This window comes from Camelus bactrianus, chromosome 10 (assembly GCF_048773025.1).
Source record: "Camelus bactrianus isolate YW-2024 breed Bactrian camel chromosome 10, ASM4877302v1, whole genome shotgun sequence".
Taxonomy (NCBI): Eukaryota; Metazoa; Chordata; class Mammalia; order Artiodactyla; family Camelidae; genus Camelus; species Camelus bactrianus.
This window is the reverse complement of record NC_133548.1, coordinates 2,480,366-2,506,344: the sequence shown is the minus strand read 5'-3', so window position 1 is coordinate 2,506,344 and position 25,979 is coordinate 2,480,366. Positions and strand designations below refer to the sequence as shown.

The following is a 25,979-nucleotide window of genomic DNA, read 5'->3' as shown; positions in this document are numbered from 1 at the left end:
ATGTGTCGTGGGGGGTCCTGGCTCTTTCCTAAGACCCAGACACAGACAAGGTGAGGGCAACGGTGCCGCCTGTCCGACACGGAGCAAACCCAGACTCTCCGGGGGCGGCTCCTTAGAACTAAGACACGCGAGTGCCTTCCTCTCGCCGTTGGACGGTCCTACGTGCTTTGGCTAAAACACTTCACTCAAACGACCAAAGCAGCCTGGGGGCCACACGGAGACCCCAGCGCGTGTTTACCGAGGCCGCCAGCCTGTGCCAGGGTGGATGTTGTCTCTCCGGGCAGCACTGGTCCACAAAGCTTTATTTTGCTGGAATTCTAAAGACAAAAGCAGAGCATCTTGAGAGAGACAGCACATCCCACAAGGTCAAGCCATTGGAAATCGGGGGGCAAAACCATACACAGTGTAGTTAGACCCCAGAACATGCCAGGAAAATGGGCCAAGGACAAGGCACATCATTTTCGAGGACCAGCCTCCACCTGGAAGGGATGTGGCAGCCCCAGTTATCCAAAACTGAAGGCGAGCGGAATCCTAACAGTGAGGCAAAGGTTAAAATCGACTCTCCGAGGCTGGGGGTGCGACTTCACAGCGCCCCCGCCCCTTCCAGGAGGGTAGTCTGACAACAGGTTTCAAAAGCCTGAAGCGTGGACACTCGGTTTCCTGTGCCAAGAAGTCTGCTTCTGGCTGCTTGTCCTCAGTTTCCACACGAAGAGGAGGCAGTGAAGGAGCTGTTTGGGGGTGCTGACTCGGGGAGCTCTGTCCGGCTGACAGCGAGGGGTGGTTACTGCCAGGAGATCATAGGGGCCATGCCCCGGAGACACACATCCCCCGGGAGCTCCCCGTCCTTCAGGGGGCCAGGCGGGGGCGCCTTTCCATCCTTGCCGTCCTCTGTCTCCTCGCCCAGGGCTCTCTGAAGAACCACCTGGAGGGGCTCCCTCGGCCGCTGCCTCTGCAGGCCCCCGATGAGGACATAAACGGCAGGGTTAGCCGAGCTGTTGGTGCAGGACAGGAGGACACAGATGTCATTGAGGGTCTCATTTTCCACGTCAGCTGTGAGGAATCTGATGATGCTGAGCGGCAGCCCGAGGACGAAGAAGACCAGGACGGAGACCAGGAGGACCAGGTAGAGCTTTCTGGGCTGATGACGCTGGGAGCTGGCGTGGACTCGGAGGAGCAGCAGCAGACTGGACGCGCCCAGGATGGAGAACAGGAGGAACGCCCAGGCGCTGGTGGCAGCCAGGAGCGCAGGGCAGAACTGCGTCTTCCTGATGTACAGCTGACTGCAGGCATGGCCTCGCAGTATATTGAGCAAAAAGGTGAGAATCCAGAGGAGGGCGCTCACGATGGCTGACAGGTGCTTGGGGCAATGACACGGGTACCAAATGGGGAAAAGGACAGACAGACAGCGCTGACAGCTGATGGCGGAGATGACACCCAGGCTAGTGAAGTAGAAGAAGAACCTCAGGACCATGAAGATCCCAGGGAGACGGAAGCAGTGCCGGAGGAAAGCCTTGAGGATCTGGCGGACAGAGAACACGATCTGGAAGCAAAGGTGAAGGAAATCCACAATGGCCAGATTGAGGCTGTAGGTGAAGAAGGAGTTTCTCTTGGTGGACAGATGGATGAACCAGATTACAGTTCCATTTCCCACCAACCCGCAAAGGGACACAGCCACCGAGATGGACCGGAAGGTCACGTGGCCAACGCTCCCCGACCCTGGAGACAGCTGTGCGGTGTCAACGCTGGAGTGATTGGTTGGGTTGCAGTACCAGTCCATGGCGAGGTGATCTGGGCTCAGGAGAACCCTGCGGGGCCCTTCTGCTCTGTGATTCCTGGCACAGAGATGGAAATGCAGAACCTCAGGCAAGTAAGGGGCCCTCCTGCTCCTCCCTCTTCTCCCTGTGCCTTTCTTCTCCTCTTTCTTTCCTTGTCCTCCCTCCTTCTCGGGGAGGGGGTGACCCTTGAAGACATAGCAGACATTACCAGGAAAGATGCTACCCAGTGCAGAGAAACCACTTGAGGAGGGTCCGAGGCCTGGGGGAGCAGGACCCCTCCAAGGGTGGAACTCTCGGCATGGATAGCACATGAAGAGTAGTTTGGGACACAGAGGAAAGGACGATGGATGAGGTGAAGGTGAGTGGAGGCATCTGGTCTACCTCCCTGCTTGGGTCCAGGTAGCAAGCTCAGTGAGCTCAGTAGCAGCCCAGATGCCCCGATGCCTGCAGGGCGAGCCACGTCTGAGTCCCTGGGGGATCTCACCCACGCCGGCTGCTTCAATACCATCCTTGTGCTAATGACTCAGAAGAGAGGGTCAGCCACCCAAAGGTGCCCCGTGGGCTCCTGGAGCTGTGGATTCTCGCATCTCAGTGGCAGCAGTAGACGAAAGAATGGCTCCTCTCAGACACACCCGTGCCCTAATCCCCAGAGCCGGGACGACTTTAGACTGGCCAGAGGGGTTAAGGTTGCACATGGAAGTAAGGCTGCTAGTCAGCTGACCTTAAAATAGGGGTGGTGTCCTGGGTCATCCTGGTGGGCCCTACATGCAATCACAGGTCCTCCTAAGGAGGCAGAAGAGAGGAGGCAGGGAAGGAAGGGGGACGATGGAGGCAGAGGTTGGAGTGATGCAATGATTAGTTCTGAAGAGAGCAGAGGGCCGTGAGCCAAAGGTGAGGGGCGCTTCCCGAAGCTGAAAACAGACAGGGGAGCGGCTTCTCCCCTGAAGCCCCGTCCACTCTGGGTCGTTAGCTCAGCGAGACCCGTTTGGGATTTGGGAGCTCCGAAACCGTGGAATAACAGATTTGCGCTGTTTTAAGCGGCTGACGTTTGGCCATTTACCGCCGCAGCCCCAGGGAGCTCCGACAGCCACCGCGCTGTGCTTGGGGCTCAGGTTGCATGAGCCCTCCTGCCCTTTGGGTCTCACACTCCTCCCCTCCCTCATTTCCAGCTTCTCCTTAGTTTTTACTGAGACGCCGTTAGCTCCTCTCCTCTTTTTATCCCCCAAATGTTGGCGTTTTTCAGGTCCCTTTCCTCGGCATCCTGCTCTTTCCCACTTAAACTACATCCTGAATTTGATCTCATCCACTCACCTGGCACCCTATCGGTCACTCAGTTCCCAAACCTCTGTCTCTCCTCAGCCCCTGACTTGCTCGTCAAACTGCCTGCTAATTACACCAGGGAGGACGCCCCCCCCCCACTTGTGCTCTTCACTGCATGTTTCTTCTTCCTGCAGAGAACGGATAACATTAGCACACAAAGCCCAGTTCCCTGGATCTGAAATGCAGAGTCACTGGAGGGCGCGGGGGACTCTGGGGTCAGACCATTTGGGCTGGGTTCCTGCCCCTCCCATAGTGAACGGGTGCCTTGTGCAATGTTCCCCACCTTTCTGTGTGTCCGTTTCTGGAGATAAAGCAGAGATTGGCAAGATCTTTCTGTAAAGAGCCACATAATAAGTATTTCAGGCTCCACAGGCGACTTGTTCTGTGTCCTCAGTTCTGCCGTTGCACAGAGAGCAGCCACCGACCACAAGTCATGCCCCAGTGCAGCCGGCTTCCAATAACACCTTATTTACGAACACTGAGATGTGAATTTCCTATCATTTTTCCATGCCACAAAATATTATTCTTCTTTTGATTTTTTCCCCAACCACTTAAAAATAGAAAAACTGTTCTTGGCTCACAGACTGCACAACAACAGGTGACAGGCGGGATCTGGCCCGTGGGCCGTAGTTTGTCAAACTCTGATTTATCGTGATGAGGTTCATGGTGTTTCCTCCTAGGGTTTTTGCGAGGCTTAAAATCCCCTATGAATCCTTGTAAAACACTTAGAGCAGGGCTTGGCACACAGTAGCTTCTCAATGAGTGTAAGCCACTGTTAAAATTACTGTCTTTGACTCCTGCCTCTCCCTCTGTTTCCTACATCCAACACGTCACCTGCTTTTCTCAATTTTGTCTCCACTTCTTGTGGTTATTCATGCTAGTTGGCAATATGGCACCAGTGAGACTGGACTTCCTGGGCCCGCTGTTCTTGGACTAGAGCTGCATGAATAATTCTGAATAGTGACTTCTTAGTGGAAGGTGACTTCTGGGTGGAAGACTTATTTACTTGTTTGAGACCTTTCAGAGCTCCCTCTCCCTCCTGACATGGGGGACCAGCAAGGTCCCCTGTTCCATTAGTCTGAATCTCTAAGGAACTATAACATCTTGCAATGGATGTGGAATGTAAGTAAAAAACAAAAAATCAGAACAAAACAAAATAAAAAATCTCATTGTTTTAGGGCATGAAGATTCAGGGATTGTTTGTTACCACAACATAACCTAGTGTGTGCTGACGAATACAATTTCCTTTTTTCTGCTCTCGTGCTCACACTCCCCTGTGTTCACTCTTTGACTACCTTCTAATTTACTTACCTGGCTCCAAAATTGCCCTGCTCCAACCGAAACTTCCCACCATCTTCCATCATCTGCATATCTAGTCATGTTTTTCCCCATCTTAGACTCCATCAGGATAAAAATTGTGCTCCTTGGCTCAGGGCCTGTGTGTCTTGCTGCCACCCCTTTTGTGACCCTCACCATCACGCTCTGCTCTTCAGCAATCTTGACTTACTTGCAGTGTATGTCTGTCCTATATTTTTTGTCTCCGTGGCTTTACATAACAAACGACCTATACCTCAGAGCAACCTGATGGGAATTATGTCTACACCAGTCCTCTTTGTCCTTCTAGGCTCAGCTCAGGAGTCACCACCCCGAGGAAGCCTTCCTTCACTCGTCACTGCTGGCTCTGCCTTGGATCTTCGGGTTAATGTTCTCAGAGTTCTTTCTTCTATCCTAGGGTTAGTACCGAGAGGACATTCTGGAAAGGGAGAGAAGTCCGTGAGGACTCTCAGCTCAGGTTGTGGATTAGGTGGATTGAAAAGCAGGCTTTGAAGAAGGAAGTGAGTAGAAGGTAGTGAATTCATTCTGAGTTATGCTGCTTTGGGGTTGTTGGTGGAACATCTAGGTGAAGAAATTCAGATCGCCGGGATTTGGGAAGGGAGCTGTGGACTTAGCAAACAGCATGGTGTAAGTGACGGCTGACACCACTGAAGAGGATGCCATCATAGGAGACGGGCAGATCTGGGACAGAGCACCATCCGATGCGTAGACAAAGAAGGACCAACGGAAGCGCACAGGAAAGGAGAGGGTGTGGGGGAAGGAAACAGGGGAGCGTGATGTCTGAGGCGCTAAGAGCAGAGGACCAGCAGCACGGCAGTGATTCCTCGGAAGTCTGAGCAGAGTGAGACATACTAGGAGCACGAGGGTTTAGCGTGCTTTAGACTGTTGCAGACTTAGGTCCTCAATGCGCTAGCAACGATGTTCTGATGGAACGGAGGGCAGATCACTAGGAGATGGATGTCATCAAAGATAATGTACTCCACTCACCAAATATTCTGGGGCTGTCTTCAGGGAACTCTGCTCCCCGAGGCTGGTCAGCTGGCTGGCTGACTGGAGGTGGTCAGGACACCTGGGCCTTCTTTGCCGTGGCAGGCTCGCCCCTGGCCCTGGGCCTTTTCTTTAAGGGCCATGTGACTGCTGGCCTCAGCAGCTGCCCCTCTTCAGACTTTCACGGTTTGAGGTCCAGTGTCTTGTCTCTCCATGCCGTATTGTCCTAATGCAAAAATGGCGTAAGTCATCCTGTAAAGTAACTGGATGAGAATGCAGGAGGGGGAGGGGGGCAGGGAAGAGAGCAGACACATGGAGGCTAAAACTGGGGGAAAGCCCACTGCAGAACTGTCCAGGAGGGCATGGCCGAGGCATCGGTGTTGCCCCATCGTGGAGATGTCAGACCACAGCCCAGCGGGTCGGGAGGCAGTGGCGGGTGGACGGCAGCCGTGGCAGGGCAGGGAAGACGCGGTGGGAACAGGACGCACAGACGGTCTCGGCTCCAGACCAGACACGGGCTTAACGCCCCAGGAAGATGCGGCGAGACGAGAACAACTAGCTCTTACCTTCGGTGCGGGTCCAGGGTCCGGTCCGTGAGGGCAGGAAGGGCCTTCTCTGGAAGTCTGCTCTTGGAGAAGTCCACTGTGTCCTGGGACCAGCGAGCCACTCTCGGGAGATCTAAGTTTATCAAGATGGTTCAAGTTCCCTTGTTTTTTCCTGTGTGGGGTCACCGGCCAATCAGGGTCCAAGTGCCATCTCGGGAGGAGATCTCAGTACCGCTTCTGCATCCTCGAGTTTCCTCCGGTGTTGCCTCACCCTCTCGTTTGGCTTCCGCCTCTGTTCTCAGCATCATTCTCCTCCTGTGACTTTTCCTCTTAAACCTCCATTACGCATCCGCTCGAATGTGCCTAGCATTCCGCACCCATCAGCTCAGGTGAGGTTTGGGACTTTGAAATATCTGGGGTACTTTGGCGGCTGAGGCTTATCTGAGGGTCATGCCTGGGAGAAGCTCCCTCCGGGGCCACACTGTCTGGGGTCTTCCTTCTCACCTCATTTCCTGACCTCGTCCTGCCCTTTCACCCCTTTCAAAGTCCCAACCTCCCACGTCCAGCCCTGCAGTGACCACCGCCCAGGCCGAGACCCAGGCGCTCCGGACCCTGGATCAAGGCTTCAGTGGGGGTGGCAGTGGTGCTGGGGGGAGACAGCTGAACCTTCTCCATCTGGAGAAGTGAACCACCTCGGAGTCCTGAAATAAGACGTGCTTCTTCTCAGAAACCGCATCTGTTTGTGGATGGAATGGCCTCCAGCCCTTGGGGAGAGACAGCAGAACGATGCGATGGAGAACCAGGGCAGCTCTGGCCAAGGCCCCCGATGAAGAAAGGTCAGGAACAAAGGATGAGAGCCTCACGGCACACCCTCTGGTGTGGAGTCGCCGGGGTCCAGCCCCGGACAGTGCACTCGCCAGGGTAAACAGGCCCAGAGATCGCTGAGCACACCCTCCAAACCCCGCCGGAAGGATTTTTGTCCCCGCTATGTTTAGTTTTACTTTCAGCCCCACGAGATACATTTCCAGTGACTAGGCTCGTGCCTCCCAGGGTTGATGGAGAAACCCAGCAAGATGAGAGGAAGGAAGGCCCGTTTCCTGCTGGCTGCTTTGTAGGAGAGCACGTGGATCGTGTCGCCCAAAATCCAGGGGCATTTCCTTGGGGTCCTTGTGTCAGCCAGCTCGGGCCCTCCCTCAACTGGATCCTGTAGATGAAAAAGACACGACGTCGCCTCCTTTCCAAACCTTTTAACCCTCTTTAACAGTGGTTCTCAAACACTTCGATCTTAAGACCCCAGAGAGCATTTTTCCGTGTGATTTAAATCTGCCGGTATTTTCCACCTTAAAATAAAACTTAAAAAATTAAAAACCATATTTATTGTATAGTCGTTTTAAAATACAGGTAATAAACTCATTGCATGTTAAGATGACTGGCATCTTTTTATGAAAAATAAATACATTTTTAAAAATAAAAAATCTCAGTGGGAAGAGTGGCATTTTTTTACACGTCACACAAACCTTTTCAATGCTTGGCTCGTGGGGAGACAGCTGGAGTCTCCTATCTGCTTCTGCACTCAGTCTGCTGCAAAATGTTATTTTGCCTGAAGTATATGGAAAAGATCTGGCTGCACACAGATACGTTGCAGGAAAAGGCAAGAGGAGTCTGACAGTCCTCTCAGGTGCTCTTCTGTGCAAGTTGAAATATGCTTTCTTGAAATCATGCAAAACTTAACAAATGGCGGTCTCTTCAAGGTCAGTTGTAATGTGGAGTCTGAGACCATATCAGTAAACCCGGAACCCCTTGTTACGTTAAAAGCCGTTGATCTAAATGGCACTTTAATCGGATCCTTTTCCCGTCAGTGATTCTGTAGTCATTTGGGAAATACTGGTTCACTGGGTTATGAAGACTTTCAAATGCTGACATATCTCACCCTCTGTGTAGTACTGCACACTCCATCTCTCATGCTGTTCATATCATCGTGAATCTCATCAGAAAATCTCATCCTTCAATTATTGGGACAAAGTCTCGGGAGGGTTACCTCCAGGCATATTCTCCCTGAGCACAAGTCCCAGCCTCCTTTCCTGCCTGGAATCTAGAATCCCAGCCAGCAGTCAGGAGGTTGCTGTGAGAGGAGGAGGGACAGGGACCTGGGCCAGAAGAGCCCCAGGCCCAGGTGGGCAGGGGGCGGCAACGCCACGTGGCTGTTGAGCACGTGAGTTCAGGCCCCAGCCTCCCCTCTACCAGCTGGACGAGCCTGGTGTTCCGTAGGTGAGTCAAAGGCGTCCTCTGCAGCCTGGTCCTGCGGGCCTTACTTCTCAGCAGGCCAGGACCCGTGGGCTCTAAGCCCGCCAGCACCAGACTCACTCTTCACACATTCAGTTGTCTTAAATATAGAGCCCAGATTAGCAGATTTTAAGCCAGTTCCAATCTTCCTGTTTATCATCGTCCAGAACTGCACCCAGCACCTGTGGGTCACAGATAAGACAAACATCGGGCAATGGAAGACCTCAGGCCACAGCCCCCTCTGCTGCTCTCCGATGCAGAGGCTCCCAACAAGCTGCCGAGTGATGTCACCTCGTCCCACGAGCCCTCTGAAATTCCCCTCCACCCCAGCAGCTCCCCAGCTCTCACCGCCCTCCGGGTGCTGGCCCCTGTGCTGCAGCTTCTGGAAGGTCTCACGCTGTGGGGGACTCTCCCGATGGAAACCTGTCAGAGTGCACCCTGGTGAAGCTCACTGTGCACCGCCGCCAGCTCACGGTCTTATCTTTCTTCTTGATCAGCCTCCCATTTCCTCAAACCTTCCACCTTGGCAGGGTCGTCTAACACCTCTGACTGTGCGTCCTCGTCTGAAACACCCACAGGCCTGCTGGGAGGATCAAGTGCCTGCAACGTCCACCATCCAAAGCGGCGCCTGGCACGTCTGAGTCTCTGACACAGGACGGGCATTGGCATGTGCGGGCCTCACCCCTGGCCTCCCCCCCACCAGATCCTCTGAGCGCTCCCCCTCCTGTCCACCCTTTCCTTTTTGTTGCCTCTTCCTTCATGGCACCAGAGCTGACTCAAAGGCCACAGGGACCACAGGCGCTTGGCTCAGGCCTTGGTGTTCTGGGAAAGTCATGGACCTTGTGTCCAGACGGACATGGGCTCCCACTCAGGGGTGCTCTCTATTTATGGTGAAGGAGACAAGCACCAGGAGTAGCCTCTTCTGCAGCAGGGAGACCAGGAGGGCCTCGTGAAAGTCACCGGAGAACAGGGTACGGATGGTGGGCGTGCTCATCCGTGCTAGGGGTCTAGACTTGGGAAGATGAGGAGAAGGGCCATCTTCCACTTGGGCACCCGTGAGCCCATGAACTCTCCTCCACTAGCCTTCGTCCACGTGGGCAGCCGCACTCTGGGGGCGCATGCGTGGCACGGGGCCCTTGCCCAATCTGGCTTTGGTTTCTTCCTGTCATAGAAGTCAGTCTACTGCCACCTAGAGGCCATGCCAGGAACTGCTGTCTGGCTGCTGTTGCTGGAGGAGGTTCTCAAGCCTTTCCTGATGCCACACACTTTCCTAAACAGGCTACCCCAGGTGGGCTTGGGACCCGCACAGCACCACCCCACACCACCCACCCCTTCTGCAGGGTGCTCTGTCCACCTCTCCCGCCCCCTTACTTGTGCTTGGAGTTTTTCTGAACATGAAAATATGCAGACTGCACCACCGGAGACAGGAGCAGCTGGCGAGGGGAGCACCTGGAGAGCACACGAGGGTCCTGGAGACCCCACTGCCCACGGCGGCCACAACCAGACGTCACAAGCCGTCAGAGCAGCCCTGGCTTAGGGAGACTCATTTGAAATTGATTGATTGATCAATTGCAATTAGTGGAAAAGAAAGAGATGACTTATTTTGCCTCGTACGACCCTAGCCGGTGGTGGGCAGGTCAGATCTAAGAGGGCCCGACAAAGCAGAGACATGGTCACCGCAGGCTTGGTGGGTCTGATGTGAGGGTCTCAGACAGATCTGCAGGGACTGCCACGTCTTTACTTAAAAAAAAAAAATCACTCCACTCATGGCAAAAGGAAAGGTGCACATCTGAGCTCCCTTGGAAAGATGTGTTGCCATGGCTCCCTGCCCATCTCACCTGGCCGGGCCGGGCTGGGCTGGGCTGGCATCCGTCGGGGAGATGGACACAGGGGAGGCTGTGACTTCTCCCAGAGAGCCTTCTTGGTTGGGAGGTCTGTCACTAAGAGCAGAGTAATTAACAGACAGGCTGGGGGACATCACGAGATGCTGAGTTCCGGGATTTCAGATAAAGGCCTGGGCCCTGATCGGCAAGGGGCCCTCGGACAGGAAGACCCGGGGACATGGGGAAGTTGACGACTCGGCTCAAGGCAGAAACCCTTAGAGGGCTTCCTGACCCGGGCGCGAACTCTGATCTCTCGGGATATCGGACTCTGTAGCACCAGGTCCGTCCAAGAAGACCTCCCAGGTACGAGAAAAGATCTATTTGCTTTCGCTTTCAGACAATCTTAACCCAGGCTTTTGTTTGCCTGGAATTTAAGACCTCGTGACTTGTACGAGGAAGGTGCGCCTGGAAATGGACAGGACAGAGATGGGGCCCTGGCTTTCCACCCGTCCCCCCCGGGGGCTCCCATGGGGGAGCCACGCCTGGGCTCTGACTCCTGCCCACAGAAGGTGCCCGCGGCCGGGGAGAGTGACCCCACACTGTTAGAGGTGGGGCTTGAGCTGCTGCGAAACGACGCTTGACCTCCCAATTTCTGTGTCGTTCTGACTTAATAGCTTGACTTCTACAGTCCTGTTTATTTCTCATCTAAGACATTCCTTGTTCAGTCTAAGGTACTTTTGGAGGAAGTGTCGACTGAAGTAAAATGCACAACTTAAAAGCTGAGAGTTATGTTATATTCGGCAGACATTTCTGAGGATGACAGCCTCTCGGGTCGCCCTGAGGGACTGCTCCAAGGTGGCAAGGTAGAAGCCAGGTAGTCAGAACAGCAAAAGATTACTGTTATTTAAGGAAAACCAGCGATCTCAAGTCAAGGAATTTAGTGCTTCTAAGTATGGGAAGGCGCAAAGGTCTGGGCTCATTGAAATCATCCCTTTGATGGGCACCTTAGCTCTCTAGGGCAGCGTCCTGTGCTTCCCATCCTGAGCCCTCTTGGGGGCGCCACTGGGGGCGCTGCAGAGGCCGGGCTGCCCTCTTGTCTGCATCCAGAGTTCCCTCCGCTCACTGTCGGGGGTGGTGGCCTGATGACTTGACGGCCACAGCATCGTTTGTTTACTGATACGGCTGCAACATTTTTTGTTTACAGCAGTTTTTAAATTAGCTAAGTGGGCTGGGGCAGGGGCGGAGGGAAGCACCCCAGCCTTCTGAGAGGCTCACCACAGAAAGGACTGAATTCTGACACGTGAGGACGTCATGAACTCTGAAAACATTAGACCAACACGAAAGACCCCATATCATACGATCCCACTTATGTAAGATGTTCAGAAGAGGCAACTCTGTGGAGACAGAAAGCAGCTTGGTGTTTGCCAAGGAGGGAGTGGGGAGCGACTGATAATGGGTCTGAGCTTCCTTTTTTTGGGGGGGTGGGAATGTTCCGGAACTAAACAGGCGGTGACTGCGCGGCATCGTGACTGTGCTGAACGGCACTGAATCGTGCACCTCAAAGTCATTCATTCTGCGTTATGTGAATTTCACCTAAATTAAATTGAGAGAGAGAGGTGCACGTCTCAGAGCCAGAGCAACCGCCTCAGTTCAAGAGCAAAGGTGCCCCGGCTGTTCTGGCCCCACTGGGCGGGGCTCCTCCATCAGAGCCGGCTCTCAGGACGGCAGCCCCACCGCAGTGTCGGCCCCTCTGTGGGCAGGACTGGCATCCTCAGGGCGCCCAGCTCACGGCCCCACTCAGAGACGACATTCCCGGCGTGGGGGCCCTGCCAGGTGCCGAGGGCTCCCCCTTTGAGCAGAGCTGCCTCCTCCTGCTGCTTTGACGGGGGAAGCATCCTTTGACAGATGCTGCCTGTCATCCGGGGGCAGGGGTGCGCTCTGGGCGAGAGCCTGCGTCTCAGTCAGCCAAGGGACCGAGAGCCTGTCTGCTACCCTGGAGGCCACCTGGGGTCTCTTTCTCTGGAGAGGATGCCCACTTTCCCCCCTAAAATTGTCTCACCGATAAATCCCCCGCTCCTTGATGAGGACCGAAGCTCCAGCCGCCTGGGGTTGGTCACAGGGCTGTCTGCCAGCTTCCTGTCCATCACCGTCACGGGTTGGAACACCCTGACCCGGGGCCCTAACCACATCTGACCCTGGCGTTTCCATGGGCACCAGCTGTCACCAGGCCCCAGGCCTTATCATATGACCGCCCTGATCTGATTCTGATCCTCATAGACCTGCTTCCGATCTCCATAGACCTGATTCCGATCTCCAGCCCCCCTTGACCTCAGGCACGGGACACAGGGCAGCCCAGAGCGGGCAGCAGGGGGGCTGGGGCAGACCCTTCCATCTCGGGGAGAGCCGCTGACTGGAGGAGGTTCCGTTACCCTGGAAAGAGGGGCCGGGCCCTGAAGCTCTGAACCCCAGTGATGCACCAATCTGTGAGGACAAACCGCAGGACGAGGGGGTTTCCCAGGTACGTGGCAGGCTTGGGTCAGTTCTTAGAACAAGTGTTGTTCCAGAAGCTTCTGTGACCCAGAAGCAGAGCCTCTGTGGCTCGGGGCTGCAGGACCAGGTGGGCATCGCTGTCCTGAGTCCTCACACGACTGGCTCTGACGGCCGTAACAACCCCCCACAGATGGCAGCTTAACCAGCAGACGGTCTCCGTCCCCTGTCCTGGAGGCGGGAGTCCGAGGGCCGGGCGTGGGCAGGGCCGGCTCCGCCCGGGGCCTCTCTCCCCGGCGTGGAGACGGCCATCTTCTCCCTGCATCCTCACGTGGTCGTCCGTCTGCATGTGTCTGCGTCCTGATCTCCTCTTCTTGTAAGGACGCCAGTCCTGTGGGGTTAGGACCCCCCCCAGTGACCTCATTTTACCTTATTCACCCCTTGAAAGGCCCCGCCTCTGAATACAGCCACCTTCTGGGGCGCTGGGGGTCAGGACTCCAACATGTGAATTTGGGGGCACACAATTCAGCCCAGAGCAGCACCCCTTCCCCAGATGGGGCTACTGAGACAGGAGGAGGTCAGCCGCTCACAAGGGGGCTGGGATCTGCCCCAAGGAGGCTGGCTCCCAGGCCCTCACCCCAGGCTCCTCAGACCCCCTGGTTAGCCCTGCGGCCAGATTCCGGAGGAAATGCTGATTCTCAGTTCCATCTTCAAGTCGGGCGACCAGCCGCCCCAGTCTTCCCAGGACACGGGCCATTTAGGGATACAGGTGGGGAAGTCCCAGGCAAACCGGACAAGTTGGTCACCCTCCTTGCGAAATACAACAAAGACCCAGGTCTGGCAGGTATGAGTGGGTGCCCGGTCCTGACCGCTGGTGGCGGCCACTGCAACGTGGGCACAGCCCCGGGCCCAGGCGTGTGCTTCCCTGGGGACCCCACAGGGCCTCCTCGGGGATGCAGAGGCCCCCAGAGCGCCCCCGAGTATAGGTGACCCACAAGAGCCCCTCGGCCAGCATCCTGGAGGGGTTCACTCACTGAGACACGGATACCCCAGCGCCCCTCCTCTGTGCCAAACACTGTTCCCTGAGCTGGAACAGGCAATGGGCGAGATTCTTAAATGAAACAATCTCACATGGACTTATATTCTCAGGGGGCAGGTGTCAGGGAGTGGGTCTTGCAAAAGCAAGTAAGTGGGTGGTATAGACCATTAGCAGGCGGTGAGCGCGGGGCAGGCAGGACCACCGGAAGGCGCTGAGTGGGGAAGCCGCCCAGGGGCAGGACCAGGAGCAGACAGAGCCTGTGATGCGAAGAGACACTTCCCGGCAGCGGAGCAGCACGTGCAAAGGCCTGGGCTGGGAAGCTGGAGGCCCGGTGCCTGAGAGTGGGGGCGGGGACAGGCAGAGGAGAGGTGGGAGCGCACCGCGGGGCGGAGAGGGTCGTCCGCAGCTGCCCCCCAATCTCAGTGTCACTGCCTAGACCACGTCATGAAGACAGTTTGGCCCCTCTGGGAAGAAGGCCGCGAGGGCCTGGGAGGTGTGGGCTAACTCAGGGCCTCGACCAGCATGAAGTCCTGAGGACCCGCGTGAGCCGTGGAGGGGCGGACGGAGTGGGGGCTCGGGGAGGCCAGGGTGAGACCTCCCACCGCATGTCAGCATCTCTCCTCCACCCCGTTCTGTGGGACCCCTGCCAACTTGGGGGCCCCAAGCAGAACCCTGAGGGCTAAGGCTAACCCTGACTCCCCCAGATTTGGTACGTGACCAAACCTTTGTTTTCCCAGGGTGTGTCCAGTCCCCATGGACCAGCACTTTCCAGCCCTCCCCTGGAACTCGAGTCTGGACTCTGAGGGTGAGACCACCGTCCACAGAGCCGCAAATGACACAGAGGGCGGGGCTGGGTGGTCCCTGCACCTGCCGGTGGTCCTTCCCCTCACGGTGCTGGTGGCTCTCTGCGGGGCGCTGGGCAACGGTGCCGTGTGCTGGCTTCTCTGCCTCCACGTCTGCAGCGGCCCCTACTCGGCCTACGTGCTCCACCTGAGCGCTGCCGACGGCCTCAGCCTCGGCTACACGGCTCTGGTCCTCTTGGAGGAAGTCCTGGAGCTGCATCACCAGGTGACCCTGCACGTGGCTGCCGTCCTGGACCCTGTGTCCGACTTCTGTGACTCGGTGGGGCTGCGTCTCCTGGCCGCCACGGGCGCTGAGGCCTCCCTGGGGGTCCTCTCTTCTTCCTGGAGCCGCCACCGCCCCAAGTGGACCTCGGCCGTGGTGAGCAGCCTGAGCTGGGCCCTGGGCCTCTGTCTGCACGTGGCGGACGAGGTCTGTGGCAGCTCCAGCAAGAGCCCAGCCTGCGACAGGTTCCACGAAGGCCTGGGGGCTTTTCACCTGCTCCTCTGCTTCACGATGTGCGTGTCCAGCCTGACCCTGGCCCTCCGGTGTCCCCAGCAGTGTTCGCCCTCCAGGATCTACCTCGCCATCCACAGCGTGATCGCCACCCTCCTCCTCGGGGGCCTGCCCCTGGCCACCGGGACATTCCTGCCTCGGTGGGAGCGCCTGCCGCTGGCCTCCGACCTACTCTTTCTCCTGTCCGGGTGGCCAGCGCGGCTCGCCCGGCCATCTGCCTCATGGCCGGGCATCTCCCAGGGGGCGCTGCCGGGACTCCCTGCGCGTCCTCCTGCAGAGGGCCCCGATGCGTGAGCTGGGGGCGTGGAGGACTGGAGGGAGCCTGGCCGCGTCACAGGGCAGAGTCCAGAGCAGACCGCGTGGGGAGAGCCTCCCAGCGTAACAGTCGGGTCTGCCTCTCTGGCTTTACCCTCTGTGTTCTGCCGCTTCGCTGCAAGTCAGTCCCTGAAGGGATGTCACCTGTAACTGGAAGTGTATCTAATGGCCCGACTCCGGGGACCCTGCCTCCCACGCCTGAGCGTTTCGCTAAAATGCCTTTGTTCAGCTCACGGGAAACATCCCGAGCAGGCGCGATGCACAGGTGACGCACCGCACGGGTGACCCGCGGCAAGAAAGATTAACACATCCCTCTGGAGTCAGGCCAGAACCGGGAAATATTTGCAACAACTTACCACCTTTTTTACTTTAACCCCCACCTCCCCCGCTTTGCTCCTAAGCATCCAAACCCGGCTTTAAGCAGCTGCTTCACAGTCCGCCACACCTGCTGCTCCTGCCACCTCTTCTGGAAGCATTCCCAGATTTCCCCCTTCCCTCTGCCTTGACCTCTCTCTAGCAGCACCTCACCAGCCCTCTCCTTGTGGCCAGAACCTCAGCTGGAGCCCCTTGACCAGCCTCAGCTCCATCCCTGCCACTGCCCCTCCACCCGCATCTCTGCACCGGGCACAGCCACTGGCCCCAGGTTTCAGTGTGCCCCACAAACTCTAGGAGGGCGGCGGTGCCCCGAATGTCCCCCGGGTGCATCTCTGACCTCGGGCTGCGCTGCTCACACGGGGTCTTCCCCCGCCACCGCCGCCACACCGACCCCCTCCCTGCTCAGCCCCGCAGGTCCCTCTGCTCACCGGCCACACCCCTGCCTCCCCCAGCATGCCTGTCTCTTACTCCTTCTCATCGTTCCTCCTTAAAGACCCTCCCCGGGTCACCCCAAACACCCACACTTCTCTCTCCCCGACACCTGTTTGCTTTTTAATGCAGTTACCACCCCGTCACTATTTCCCATTAGTTACCTGACGTGTATCACGATCTGTTTACCGTGGGTCTTCCCCGCATGGACTTGAAGCCCCCGCAAGCAGGGACCCCTTCCCTGTCCACTGGTGTGTTCCAGCCACCAGAGAAACCACTGCACACGCCGTGTCTCGGCACGTGTCAGCCGGTGGAGAGAGCAGGTCACCAACCTGCCACGCGGGTGTCCGCACAGTTTTCATCAGCCGTCTTCCTGCTACGCACCCATCTTTTAACCAGAATCCAACATCTTGTCCTTGGAGATTCTCCTCCATGCTTTCAGAATTGATTACAGCTTTTTTTTTTTTTTTTTGCTTGTTTAGAAATGTCATGCATACCGTGACTCTTATGTGAAATTTACTTTTCTTTGTTGCTTGAAACACAACCAGGTTTGTAAAACATGCAATTGTATTAGCGAGCGATGTCCAGCCTGTCCTTTCAGGCGCACGTGTGGACGGACACACACTAGGGCAGTTCTCGAGGTGCTCAGGTTAAAGCGGTGCTGGAGATGCCGTTATTCAGATCCTGTTCATTTCTACCTGGTTTAAAACCCAGAACTGACCGCGACGGGTCAGTGTCCCCTGTTAGTATATTGCCATCGCACTGGCGTGTGAGGCAGGCTTTGGTTGACTCTTGTGAGCAGGTGGCAGCCAGAGAGGTGGTTGGACAGGCGTCCTGGCCCGGGCTGGCTGCCAGCCAGGGGAAGGGAACGCCAGGGTCCTGAGAGACAGGGCCCTTCCCTCATCCCGCAGCCGGGGCCCCGGATCCAAGGACACGGCCCTACGAAAGGGTGTTTTACGTCGCACAGCTGCTGCGTCGACCCCCAGGATATCCTCTATGACCCCTTCTTTGTTCTCTTTCTCCCGCCGAAGCTTCTGTTTCAGGGCTGAGCTCCGCGGGAGGGGAGAGCCTGACCACACACACGGGGTGACTGGTGTCCTTGGAGCCCAGGTGCCGAGGGCGGAGCCTTCCAAGGGAAGACCCGCAGCCTGACCTACTGGGGCTGGAGCCGCTGGAGCCGCCTGCACCGGCTGCCCGCCCAAGTGTCTCCTCTCTCTCTCTCTCTGAGCAGGGAAGCATGTTTCTCTTTCCCATTGTGTCCCTCTGCCTCTACTGAGAATTTGTTCTCAGTCGGTGCGCAAGGAGAGAGGGGGTTTGGGAGAGAGGGGGTTGCCCACTCGTTCGGTGGGCTTCCCAATTTGGGGGTCTCTGTAACTGCTAGCAGAAGAAACTGGTCTGAGAACAAAGCTGGCCCAGGCTGAGTCAGCTTGGGCGGCCGTGACAAAGTCCCAGAGATGGGGTGAGGGTTCAACAAGTGAGGTTTCTTTTCTCGCAGTTCGGGGGGCTGGAAGTCCACGACCAGGGCGCCCCCACAGGTCCTCGGCCAGGGGTCCCCTCCTGGTACTCGGGGGGCCTCTCTCCTGCTGTGCCCCCCAGGCTGCGTGCTGGCTCCCTCCGTTCAACAAGGCATCCCCTTACAAGGGCCCTAATCCCACCCCAGGACTCATCCAAACCCACTTACTTCCCAAAGGCCCCTCCAGAGCCACGGGGGGTTAGGGCTTCCGTGTATGAATCTGGGGAAGGACACAGCATTGCGTCCACAGCAGGTGGCCTTAACAAAAGACCACGGACTGGGTGTCAAAACAAAGCAATTCACCTCCTCACAGTCTGGAGGCTGGAATCCCAGATCCAAGTGCCAGAGGGGCTGGTTTCTGGTGAAGTCTTGATACATCGGGGCACGAGGTGTCGGAGCGAGGAGTAAAGACTTTATTTGGGAAGCCAGCAGACCAAGAAGATGGGGGACCAATGTCCTGGAGAACCATCTTCCCCAAGTCCGAATTCAGGCTCCTTTTGTATTAAAAATGGAAAAGAGAGGGGATTGGTTGTTGCAAACTTCTTGGTGTTAGAATCCTTTGTTCTTGCAACTGTCCCCATAAGTCAGATCAGGGTGTCCCCACAAAACTCCAACAAGACAAATGCTATTCTCTGTTCTGCACCTTTTCATCTCCGTGTGACTGGGGGGTGTGACTCCCTTAAAGGTCAGAGCCTTGGGAACGGGCTGTCCTGTCTATTTCAGGCTAAAGGCCGCATTCTTTAATAAAAGGTGCAGAACCGGCATATAAAAGGAAACAGAGCACGGGGTTTGAGCTGCAGGAACAGATCCGATGTGGAGACAGGTTTGTTCCTCCCTGTTACGGCCTCTCTCCTTGGTGGGCAGGCCACCACCCTCTTCGTGTCCTCACTCGGTTTTCCCTGCATGTGCTCGCCCCTGGTGTCTCCTTCGTCTTATAAGGACACCAGTTCTGTTGGCTCAGAGCCCCACACTTACGGCTTCACTTCACCTTAAGCAGCTCCCCAAACCCCGTCTCAGGTACGGTCACACTGGGAGTCAGGGCTTCTCTGTCTGAAGTGGGGACACATTCAGGCCATAACACTGGCCAGGCTCCTGGACTTGCCGGTCCCTGAGTCCTCCCTCCATCCCGGCTCTAAGTCCTCGCTGAGCAGGTCCTTGGTGCAGGGGACGGTGGTGTGCCCTCAGAGTGAAGACTGGTCCCCACAGCCCGAAGCACCCCAAACCACTGATCAGAAGTGAGGCAGCCGACGAGTGAGTGGGTGAGTGGACGGAGGGGACCCCGCCTCGGGGGAGCAGAGCACCAGCTCTGCGGCTGGGAATCCGCTCAGCGGGACCCGGCCTGGCAGCGTGACAGACGGGCTTCTGAAATGCCCCCTTGTGCTGACCCTGCCCCAGACAGGCCACCCTCGCCCCTCCCCGAGGGACACAGCGCCAATGCAGGGGGCACCCCCTCCCCGGCACCCCCCGCAAACTCGCCCACCGTCATCCCTGCGCAGCTAGGAGGAAGGGCTGAAGGGAAGGGTGGCTTGCGGGCTGAGAGCGGACCTGCGGCTCCCCCAGGTTGATTTCACTTGAAATGACAATATAACCCCATCCATGTCAACATCAATGACATCTTTTTATGGAAAATTGCATCCTTTCCCTTTTCAAAGGAGTTTGGTGAGGACGACACGGTTTTGCGTGTTTGCAGGCCTCTCTGGTACCTGGCGTGAGGGAGGAAAGCAGGGCGTCCAGTCCGTGGCGTCACCCCACGTAGGAAGCCTCTGGCAAACCCCGCTGCACCCTCATGAGCGGATGAGACAACGTCGAGTACTACATGCAGACACTTCCCACCTCGCTTACTCCTGACGGGGCCTCAGGGGACACATCGCGAGGGCGAAGGGATGGAGGTACCTGCACGTGTCTTTTTTTTTCTTTTTTTAAAGGCAATCAAGATGCAGAGAAGCTGGGAGGGCCGCACAAGGGGAACCAGAGAGGTGGCCAGCGTGGGGGGCGTCGCGGTCCATCTCACGCACGAGCAGCCCGTGGGGACGGACGCCAGGGTCAGGGTGGCCGATGCTCAGGGAGGGAGGTGGGGGTAGAAGGCGGTGCTTTAGGGCTGTGCTCATGGTCCGTGGGTCTCCTTTGAACCCTGTGCAACCGTTCAGCTCCGGGGCAGCCACTGTACCATCTGGGGAAGCAGGGGCAGCGAGAGGTGAGGGATGACCCTCGAAGAAGGAACTGAACTTGTCTTTCCATCACTTTCTATGGACAGAGGCCAGTTCCCCGGTTTGACTTTCTAGGGAGAAGACGCTCAGCGATTAGCCCTCCAGTCAAATAGGGCTGAGGGTGTCACCCTGCAGGGAGGGCGTGGGCGGGGCGAGGCTGCCCCCACGTCCGACCATCTCCCCCGAAGTCTTCCGCCGCCACCAGGGGGCGCTCCAGGCCCTGCCGGCCTGAGGCTCTGCCCGGCGGCGGCGGCGCCAGCATCCCCCAGGGCGGGAGTACATCCGCGGCCTCCCGCACCGCCGCGCTGTCCTAACCTGCTTGCAGATAGCGAGCCAGGTGATTGTAACGGCTCTGAGGTGGGTCCAGTCATTGGCCAGCCGAGCTGGTGGTTGTCCTGTGGTCCCAGGACGTGTATAGCAAACGTGGCCCTTCCCACGGGTTCGGTGTCCTGGGTACGAATCAGGTCTGGAGCCAGGTGGGTCTGTTTCTGGGCCCCTGCTCTGTCCCCGCCGGGCTGTGTATCTCCCCCGGACAGCCCCACGCTCCATGCCGTTATGACGTCTCCTTAGTACCTGTCACTTACAACACACGTAGCGCACAGACAATGCACACGGCGTGCAGGTCATGCACCTACTGCTGCCCGGCAAGCTGGGCCCTCCAACCTGGCTTCCTTTCCTGTCTTACATGAGAGGGTGTGAAGAAAAGGAAGGGGAGGGAACAGCTCCGTGGGAGAGCAGGTGCTAAGCGTGCGCAAGGTCCTGGGTTCAAGCCCCAGTACTCCCGTTAAATAAATAAATAATTACCTCCCCTCTAAGGAAGGAAGGAGGAAAAAGAAAAGAAAGCTAGGAACTCGGGACCTCCTAATAGGGGCAGCAGAGCTCTCAGGTCCTCCCGCACCCGCCCCCACACTCCGCTGCCGTGCACACACTCTCGTGGATGCTGGGTGACACGCAGTGGCCTGGGCCACCTTAGAAATCCACGCGCCGCGCACACATGTTCACGCTGCTTTATCTGCAGAGTCCTGCTGGCATAATAACCATCACCATCCGTATTATCAATGCAAACCGGTGGCGCAGTTTGCAGTCGGCCCTCCTTGTGTATGAACTCACTTGACCATTTTGCAAACGCTGGTGCCTGTTGTGGTGTCCTGCAGCCATAGCAAAGGGCCACAGAATGGGCGGCTCAGGCAGCAGGAATCCGCTCCCTCGCAGCCTGGAAGCCAGGAGTTTGAGACCGAGATGCCGTCAGAGCCTCGCCGCCTCCCAGAGCTCTGCAGAGGGTCCCCCTTGCTCCTCCCAGCCCCTGGGGCTCTGTGTGCTCCTTGGTTTGTGGTGACGTCACTCCAGCCTCTGCCTCTGCCTTCCTTCTGTGGGTCTCTGTGTCCTCATCTTATAAGGACACCACCGGACTTAGGGCCCACCCTAGTCCTGATGGGGTCACTTTCTGGGACACAATTCAAGCCGATACAGTGCTCTTCCTATCGTGTTCTGTGGGCAGGTAAACTGAGACACGGAAAGGTGACTCCAGTCACTTGAGGTCACACAGCCCCAGGACCCCAGGCTTGACCACGAGGCCGCATCCCCGTCAGCAGGTGCCAGGGCTTGGCGGTGGGGAGGGGTTAACTACAGAGGGGCAGGATGAGGAAATTTTGAGAGGGTGATGAAATTATTCTGTATTTTGATTGTTGTGGTCATTTTATGCCTATATTATCAAAATTCATAAAATTGGAAGCCAGAAAGAGGACATGCCCTGTGGTTCCATTTATATAATGCTTTCCAACACACAGAATTAATATATAGTGAGAAAAATCAGAGCACTGTGGGGACAGAGACTGGCTGGGAAGGGGCCTTAGAGAAATTTCAGGGGTGATTCACTGTATGTAATTCACTGTGTATAAATTTACTGTACGTAAATTTTATCTTAAAAAAAACCTACAGGATAGCAAAGTAAATACTGAACCCCAGTTAATGGTGGCATGCTGAAGTAGTCAGAAGAGAAATGTGCTGATGTCTGCAACTTAGGTGAATCAGTGCACTAGGTGGGCTGGATGGATGGATGGGTGGGTGGGTAGATGGATCAATGATGGACAGATGGGTGGATGGATGGTAGATGGTGGATGGATGATGGATGGATGGTGGATGAATGGATGGTGGATGGATGGATGGATGGTGGATGGATGGATGGATGGTGGATGGATGGATGGTGGATGGATGGATGGATGGATGGATGGTGGATGGATGGATGGTGGATGGATGATGGATGGATGGATGGATGGATGGTGGATGGATGGTGGATGGATGGATGATGGATGGATGGATGGATGGATTGTGGATGGATGGTGGATGGATGGACAGGTGGTGGATGGATGGGTGGTGGATGAATGGATGGATGATGGATGGATGGATGGATGGTGGATGAATGGATGGTGGATGGATGGATGGATGGTAGGCAGGTATGTGATAAAGTCAACTCAGCAAACAATCATTCTGGAATCTTGAGGGTGGTATATGTACTGACTTACATCCTTTAACTTTTCTGTATATTTGGAAAATGTTCATAATAAAATATTGGGGTGGGGAACATCTCTTTTGTCTCCTTTACTTGGGAAAAACTTCTCAGTTTTTAATTTTCATATGTGTGATATTTTAAAGTTTACAGGTGAGCTATTTTGTGAGCTGTCCTCCAGGTGATGTTCGTGTGATGTTTCCTTGTGACTCGATTCATGTTTGTGTCTTTGGCAGACGCAACGCAGGAGTGATGCCATATTCTTCTCATGCTCCCGTCAGGTGGTGCAGTCTTGGTTTGGGTTTGGGTTTGGGTTTGGGTTTGGTTTTATTTGGGTTTGGGTTTGGGTTTGGGTTTGTTTTGCTTTGGTTTGGTTTGGCTTTGGTTTTCGTTTGGTTTTGGTTTGGCTTTGGTTTGGGTTTGGGTATGATTTGATTTGGGTTTGGCTTGGCGTTGATTTGGTTTGTTTTGGTGGCAAGGGGGCTGATGTGGACGAGCTGAAGTCCTGGTTGGGTAAGAGGGCGTTGTTTGAGGGTGAAGTCTTATTCACGTGTTTCTCAAATTCAGAAAGAATAAAATGTGCACAAAGCCAGCCTCTGTGGTTTCCTTCAGCTGGAACTGCCCTTTCTTTCTGTTTGCCGCAGAACTCAGTGCAGTTGCGGTGGGAGATGTGAGGGATCAGACGAGGCATGACCTGTAGGTGCCTCCTGGGGACACAGACACAGGCACCGTGGGCGGGTCACTCCCTTCCCTGTAGTTTTGACCAGTGTCTCTCTGGCAAGAAGAAACCAACAGAGTCAATGAGAAATTTTCAGAGCTCTGTGACGTTTCCTCCGCTCCGCATCCTCTCTCCCCAGGGACCATGAACTTCCTCCTCAGACGGAGGAAGAGAACATGAATAATTTTTACGGCCAAAACTATTCTACCCTCTTTTCTCAATTCATAGGCAACACCATCTAGAGATAAATGTCGTGGAAGATGTGAGACATGGCTGGCACTTCCAGTGGGCGACCTCGGGAAACTGGGAGGGAGGTGATAAGGTAAGGATCTGCGTAACAGGCTGCTTTGGTAAAGATGCTCAAATCTTCTCTGACCTTCTCCTGCTGACGCCCTTCCTGCCTTCCCCTGAGAGCGTCGAGGCTCCCGTCTAGCGGGGTCCCCCATCTGATTCCCAGCCCCACCTCCTCGTTTCCAGTTCTCTTGGAACCAGGATATAAAGGAAAGAGTCAGCTTCCCCCCGAGGAGGATGAGCTGGCACCAGGACTGTTTGGATGGGAAGGATCCTAAGGAACCATGGTTTCACATGGGCCAAGTGCTGGGGATGCTAAGACGCCTGGGCCCGGGTCCTGGGAGGCTGGAGGCGCCTGGGAGAGCAGTGGGGTCTCGGGCTGGAGAGAAGGACACAGCCCTTCCAGGTGAAGTCCCCCTGGGGCTGGACATCACGCCCGGCTCCTGCTCAAGCCCGAGCCTCGGCCCTGACTTCCAGCATCACTGCCCCGTCCTTGCTGTTGGTGGTCAGAGCGGGGCTGTGCTCGGGCTCCTCAGCTCTGGCATCCAGGGCATTTGCTCTGTCTTCTCCCTCCACATGGCTGCCTCAGGCTGCTCTTCCTCCTCAGTCACACACACCAGGGCAGAACTGTGTGGCATCCACAGCCCGCTGTCAGTCCTCCCCTCTGCCCATGCCAGGAACTGAGTGTTTCCATTGCTTTTTGCCCCGTCTGGTGTTACTGTCAACAGCCGGAGCACCTGCAGCCTCTGTGGGCCCTGAGTTGGGCTTGTCTCTTCAGTGAAGAAGCAGCGCCCTCTTGTGGTGGGTGTTAAGTCATTGCCTCAATCAGGGACTTGGTGTGGAGGCTGCCTCCTGGGTCCAGGTGTCTCCAGGCATCTCCCTTCATCTGCAAGGTGCTGTTCTGTCATTCTGCTTGGAGCCCTGGACCCGCTCTGTGCTGCTCTTGGGAATCTGGTGGTGCTCCTGGGAATCTGCGCGGCTTCTTACTGTTGCTTACGGCTGATTCTCATTTATTCCTGATTCTTAAAGGGACTTATCCCAGGCTGGGGGCATCCCTGAATTCTCTCTTCTTTCTTTGCCCTTTTCCAAACCACTCTGGATCCACATTCCCCATCGGCCTGTGTCTGGTCCCCATCTCAGGTTCATCACCCCACCGTTCCCCTCTGAAGGGCCTGTGTCTCCTTCTTGTCCATTACAGCCATGTCTCAAGGAACACAACCATTTCTGCTCTCCTTACCTGCGGGTTTCAGCTCAGCAGACAGTCTGGTCTCGTCAGTCAACCAAGAGCCCTCAGATATTCTTTCCTTTATTTAACAAGCATGCGTTGAGCATCTACCCTGTTCCAGGCACTTTTCCAAGATTAGAGGTGTGTGTTCAGTCCACCCTCTTTATCCAGAAGCCTGGAGTCTAACTCTTACCTACGAGGCTCCCTTTCTCGGTGGGGCAGCTGTCTGTCCAACCTCAGGCTTCAGTCCCCATTGCAGATGCCACAGACAGACTGTGGCTGCAGCACCTTGGAAAGGAAGCAGGAGGAGAGGCTGTTCTCAGGAGGCTCACAGTGCATGGGGGAGGGGAGGGGAGGGGTGTACGTACACGAAGTCGTCTCTTCACTGAGCTTGTAGCCTTTGAAGACACTCAGAAACATTTCACACGCCATGGTTTGGGGGTCGTGACATCGAAGTAATGCTGACGAAAATTCAATTAACTACCAAGTCAGTGAGGAGAAACAGGAGTTTTACTCGAGCCAAACTGAGAATTATAACCTGGGAGGCTCTGAGAACTGTTGCACCTGTTTGACGTCAAAGGCACAGTCACGTACGTCCCCAAGACAGAAGATGGCACATCAAAGTGCCACACTGATGTTTTATATAAAGTTCACCAAGGATACGCAGTCCAGGCAACCACAAAACCAGCAGCGAGTCACCGTGACCCCCTAAGAGCTGGAAAAGAATGCTGTTCTTTTTTTTTTTTAATTGAAGTATAGTCAGTTACAGTGTGTCCATTTCTGGTGGGCAACATGATGTTTCAGTCATGCATATACATACATATATTCGTTTTCGTATTCTTTTTCATTATAGAGAATGCTATTCTTTTAAGAAGTTACATTGCTAGCATGGAAGGAAGACAGTAAGCTGATGTTTGCTGCAGTCTCATCTTCGAGGAGCTCCGACTGGCTAGCGCAGAGCGCAGATTCACTCTGCGTGTTACAGGGGGAGACAGGAAGCCCAAACACAGAGACAAAACGTTATGTTTAATTTGTTTTGTCCTGACTTAAAATATAAATTTTAGTTCATCAGTAGGAATGCCCCTGGTCCTGACGCGCTGGTTTTCCTTCACTCACTGGACGCCGGGTGGCCTTCAGGAAGGAGGCTCTGCAGGTGGGGGCCCTTGGGTGACCTCCCTGGAGGAGAGCCAGCCACTGTGGTGGCTCCTGGAGAATTTTCTGGGGAGGAGCTTAAGCCATGGGAGGCCCAAGGAGACAGGGGGGCAGTGGGAACCCAAGGGGCAGGAAAACGGGCTGTCCTTGGTTTCCTGGAGCGCTCCGGGCTGCAAAGCCAGAGTCAGGGTCTCTGGCTGACATCGGCTCATACCTGCCCCTCCCTGCGTGCACAGACAACACCGGGTGTTTGAAACCCACCCTTGCCTTTCCCCTCTGCTTGCTGTTCTCCACTCAG

General features: G+C 55.9%; 2 protein-coding genes across 2 annotated transcripts; one reads left to right on the top strand and one right to left on the bottom strand.

Moving 5' to 3' along the window:
* Positions 1-316: 316 nt before the first annotated feature.
* LOC105070439 (mas-related G-protein coupled receptor member X1-like) lies at positions 317-1,777 on the bottom strand. The gene has a single exon (XM_010956867.2). The coding sequence runs from the start codon at positions 1,775-1,777 to the stop codon at positions 782-784; it is 996 nt and encodes a 331-aa protein (XP_010955169.1). The 3' UTR covers positions 317-781.
* An 8,522-nt stretch (positions 1,778-10,299) lies between these two features.
* On the top strand, positions 10,300-16,533 carry LOC123617310 (mas-related G-protein coupled receptor MRG-like). The gene is made up of 2 exons (XM_074372998.1): positions 10,300-10,431; positions 14,332-16,533. Exon 2 carries the CDS (start codon positions 14,348-14,350, stop codon positions 15,242-15,244), a length of 897 nt encoding a protein of 298 aa, XP_074229099.1. The 5' UTR covers positions 10,300-10,431; positions 14,332-14,347; the 3' UTR covers positions 15,245-16,533.
* Positions 16,534-25,979: the final 9,446 nt, after the last annotated feature.

What these genes read in the sequence shown, in the direction of transcription:
- LOC105070439 (XM_010956867.2), bottom strand. Translation starts at nt 1,777, where the DNA reads ATGGACTGGTACTGCAACCCAACCAATCACTCCAGCGTTGACACCGCA.
- LOC123617310 (XM_074372998.1), top strand. Translation starts at nt 14,348, where the DNA reads ATGGACCAGCACTTTCCAGCCCTCCCCTGGAACTCGAGTCTGGACTCT.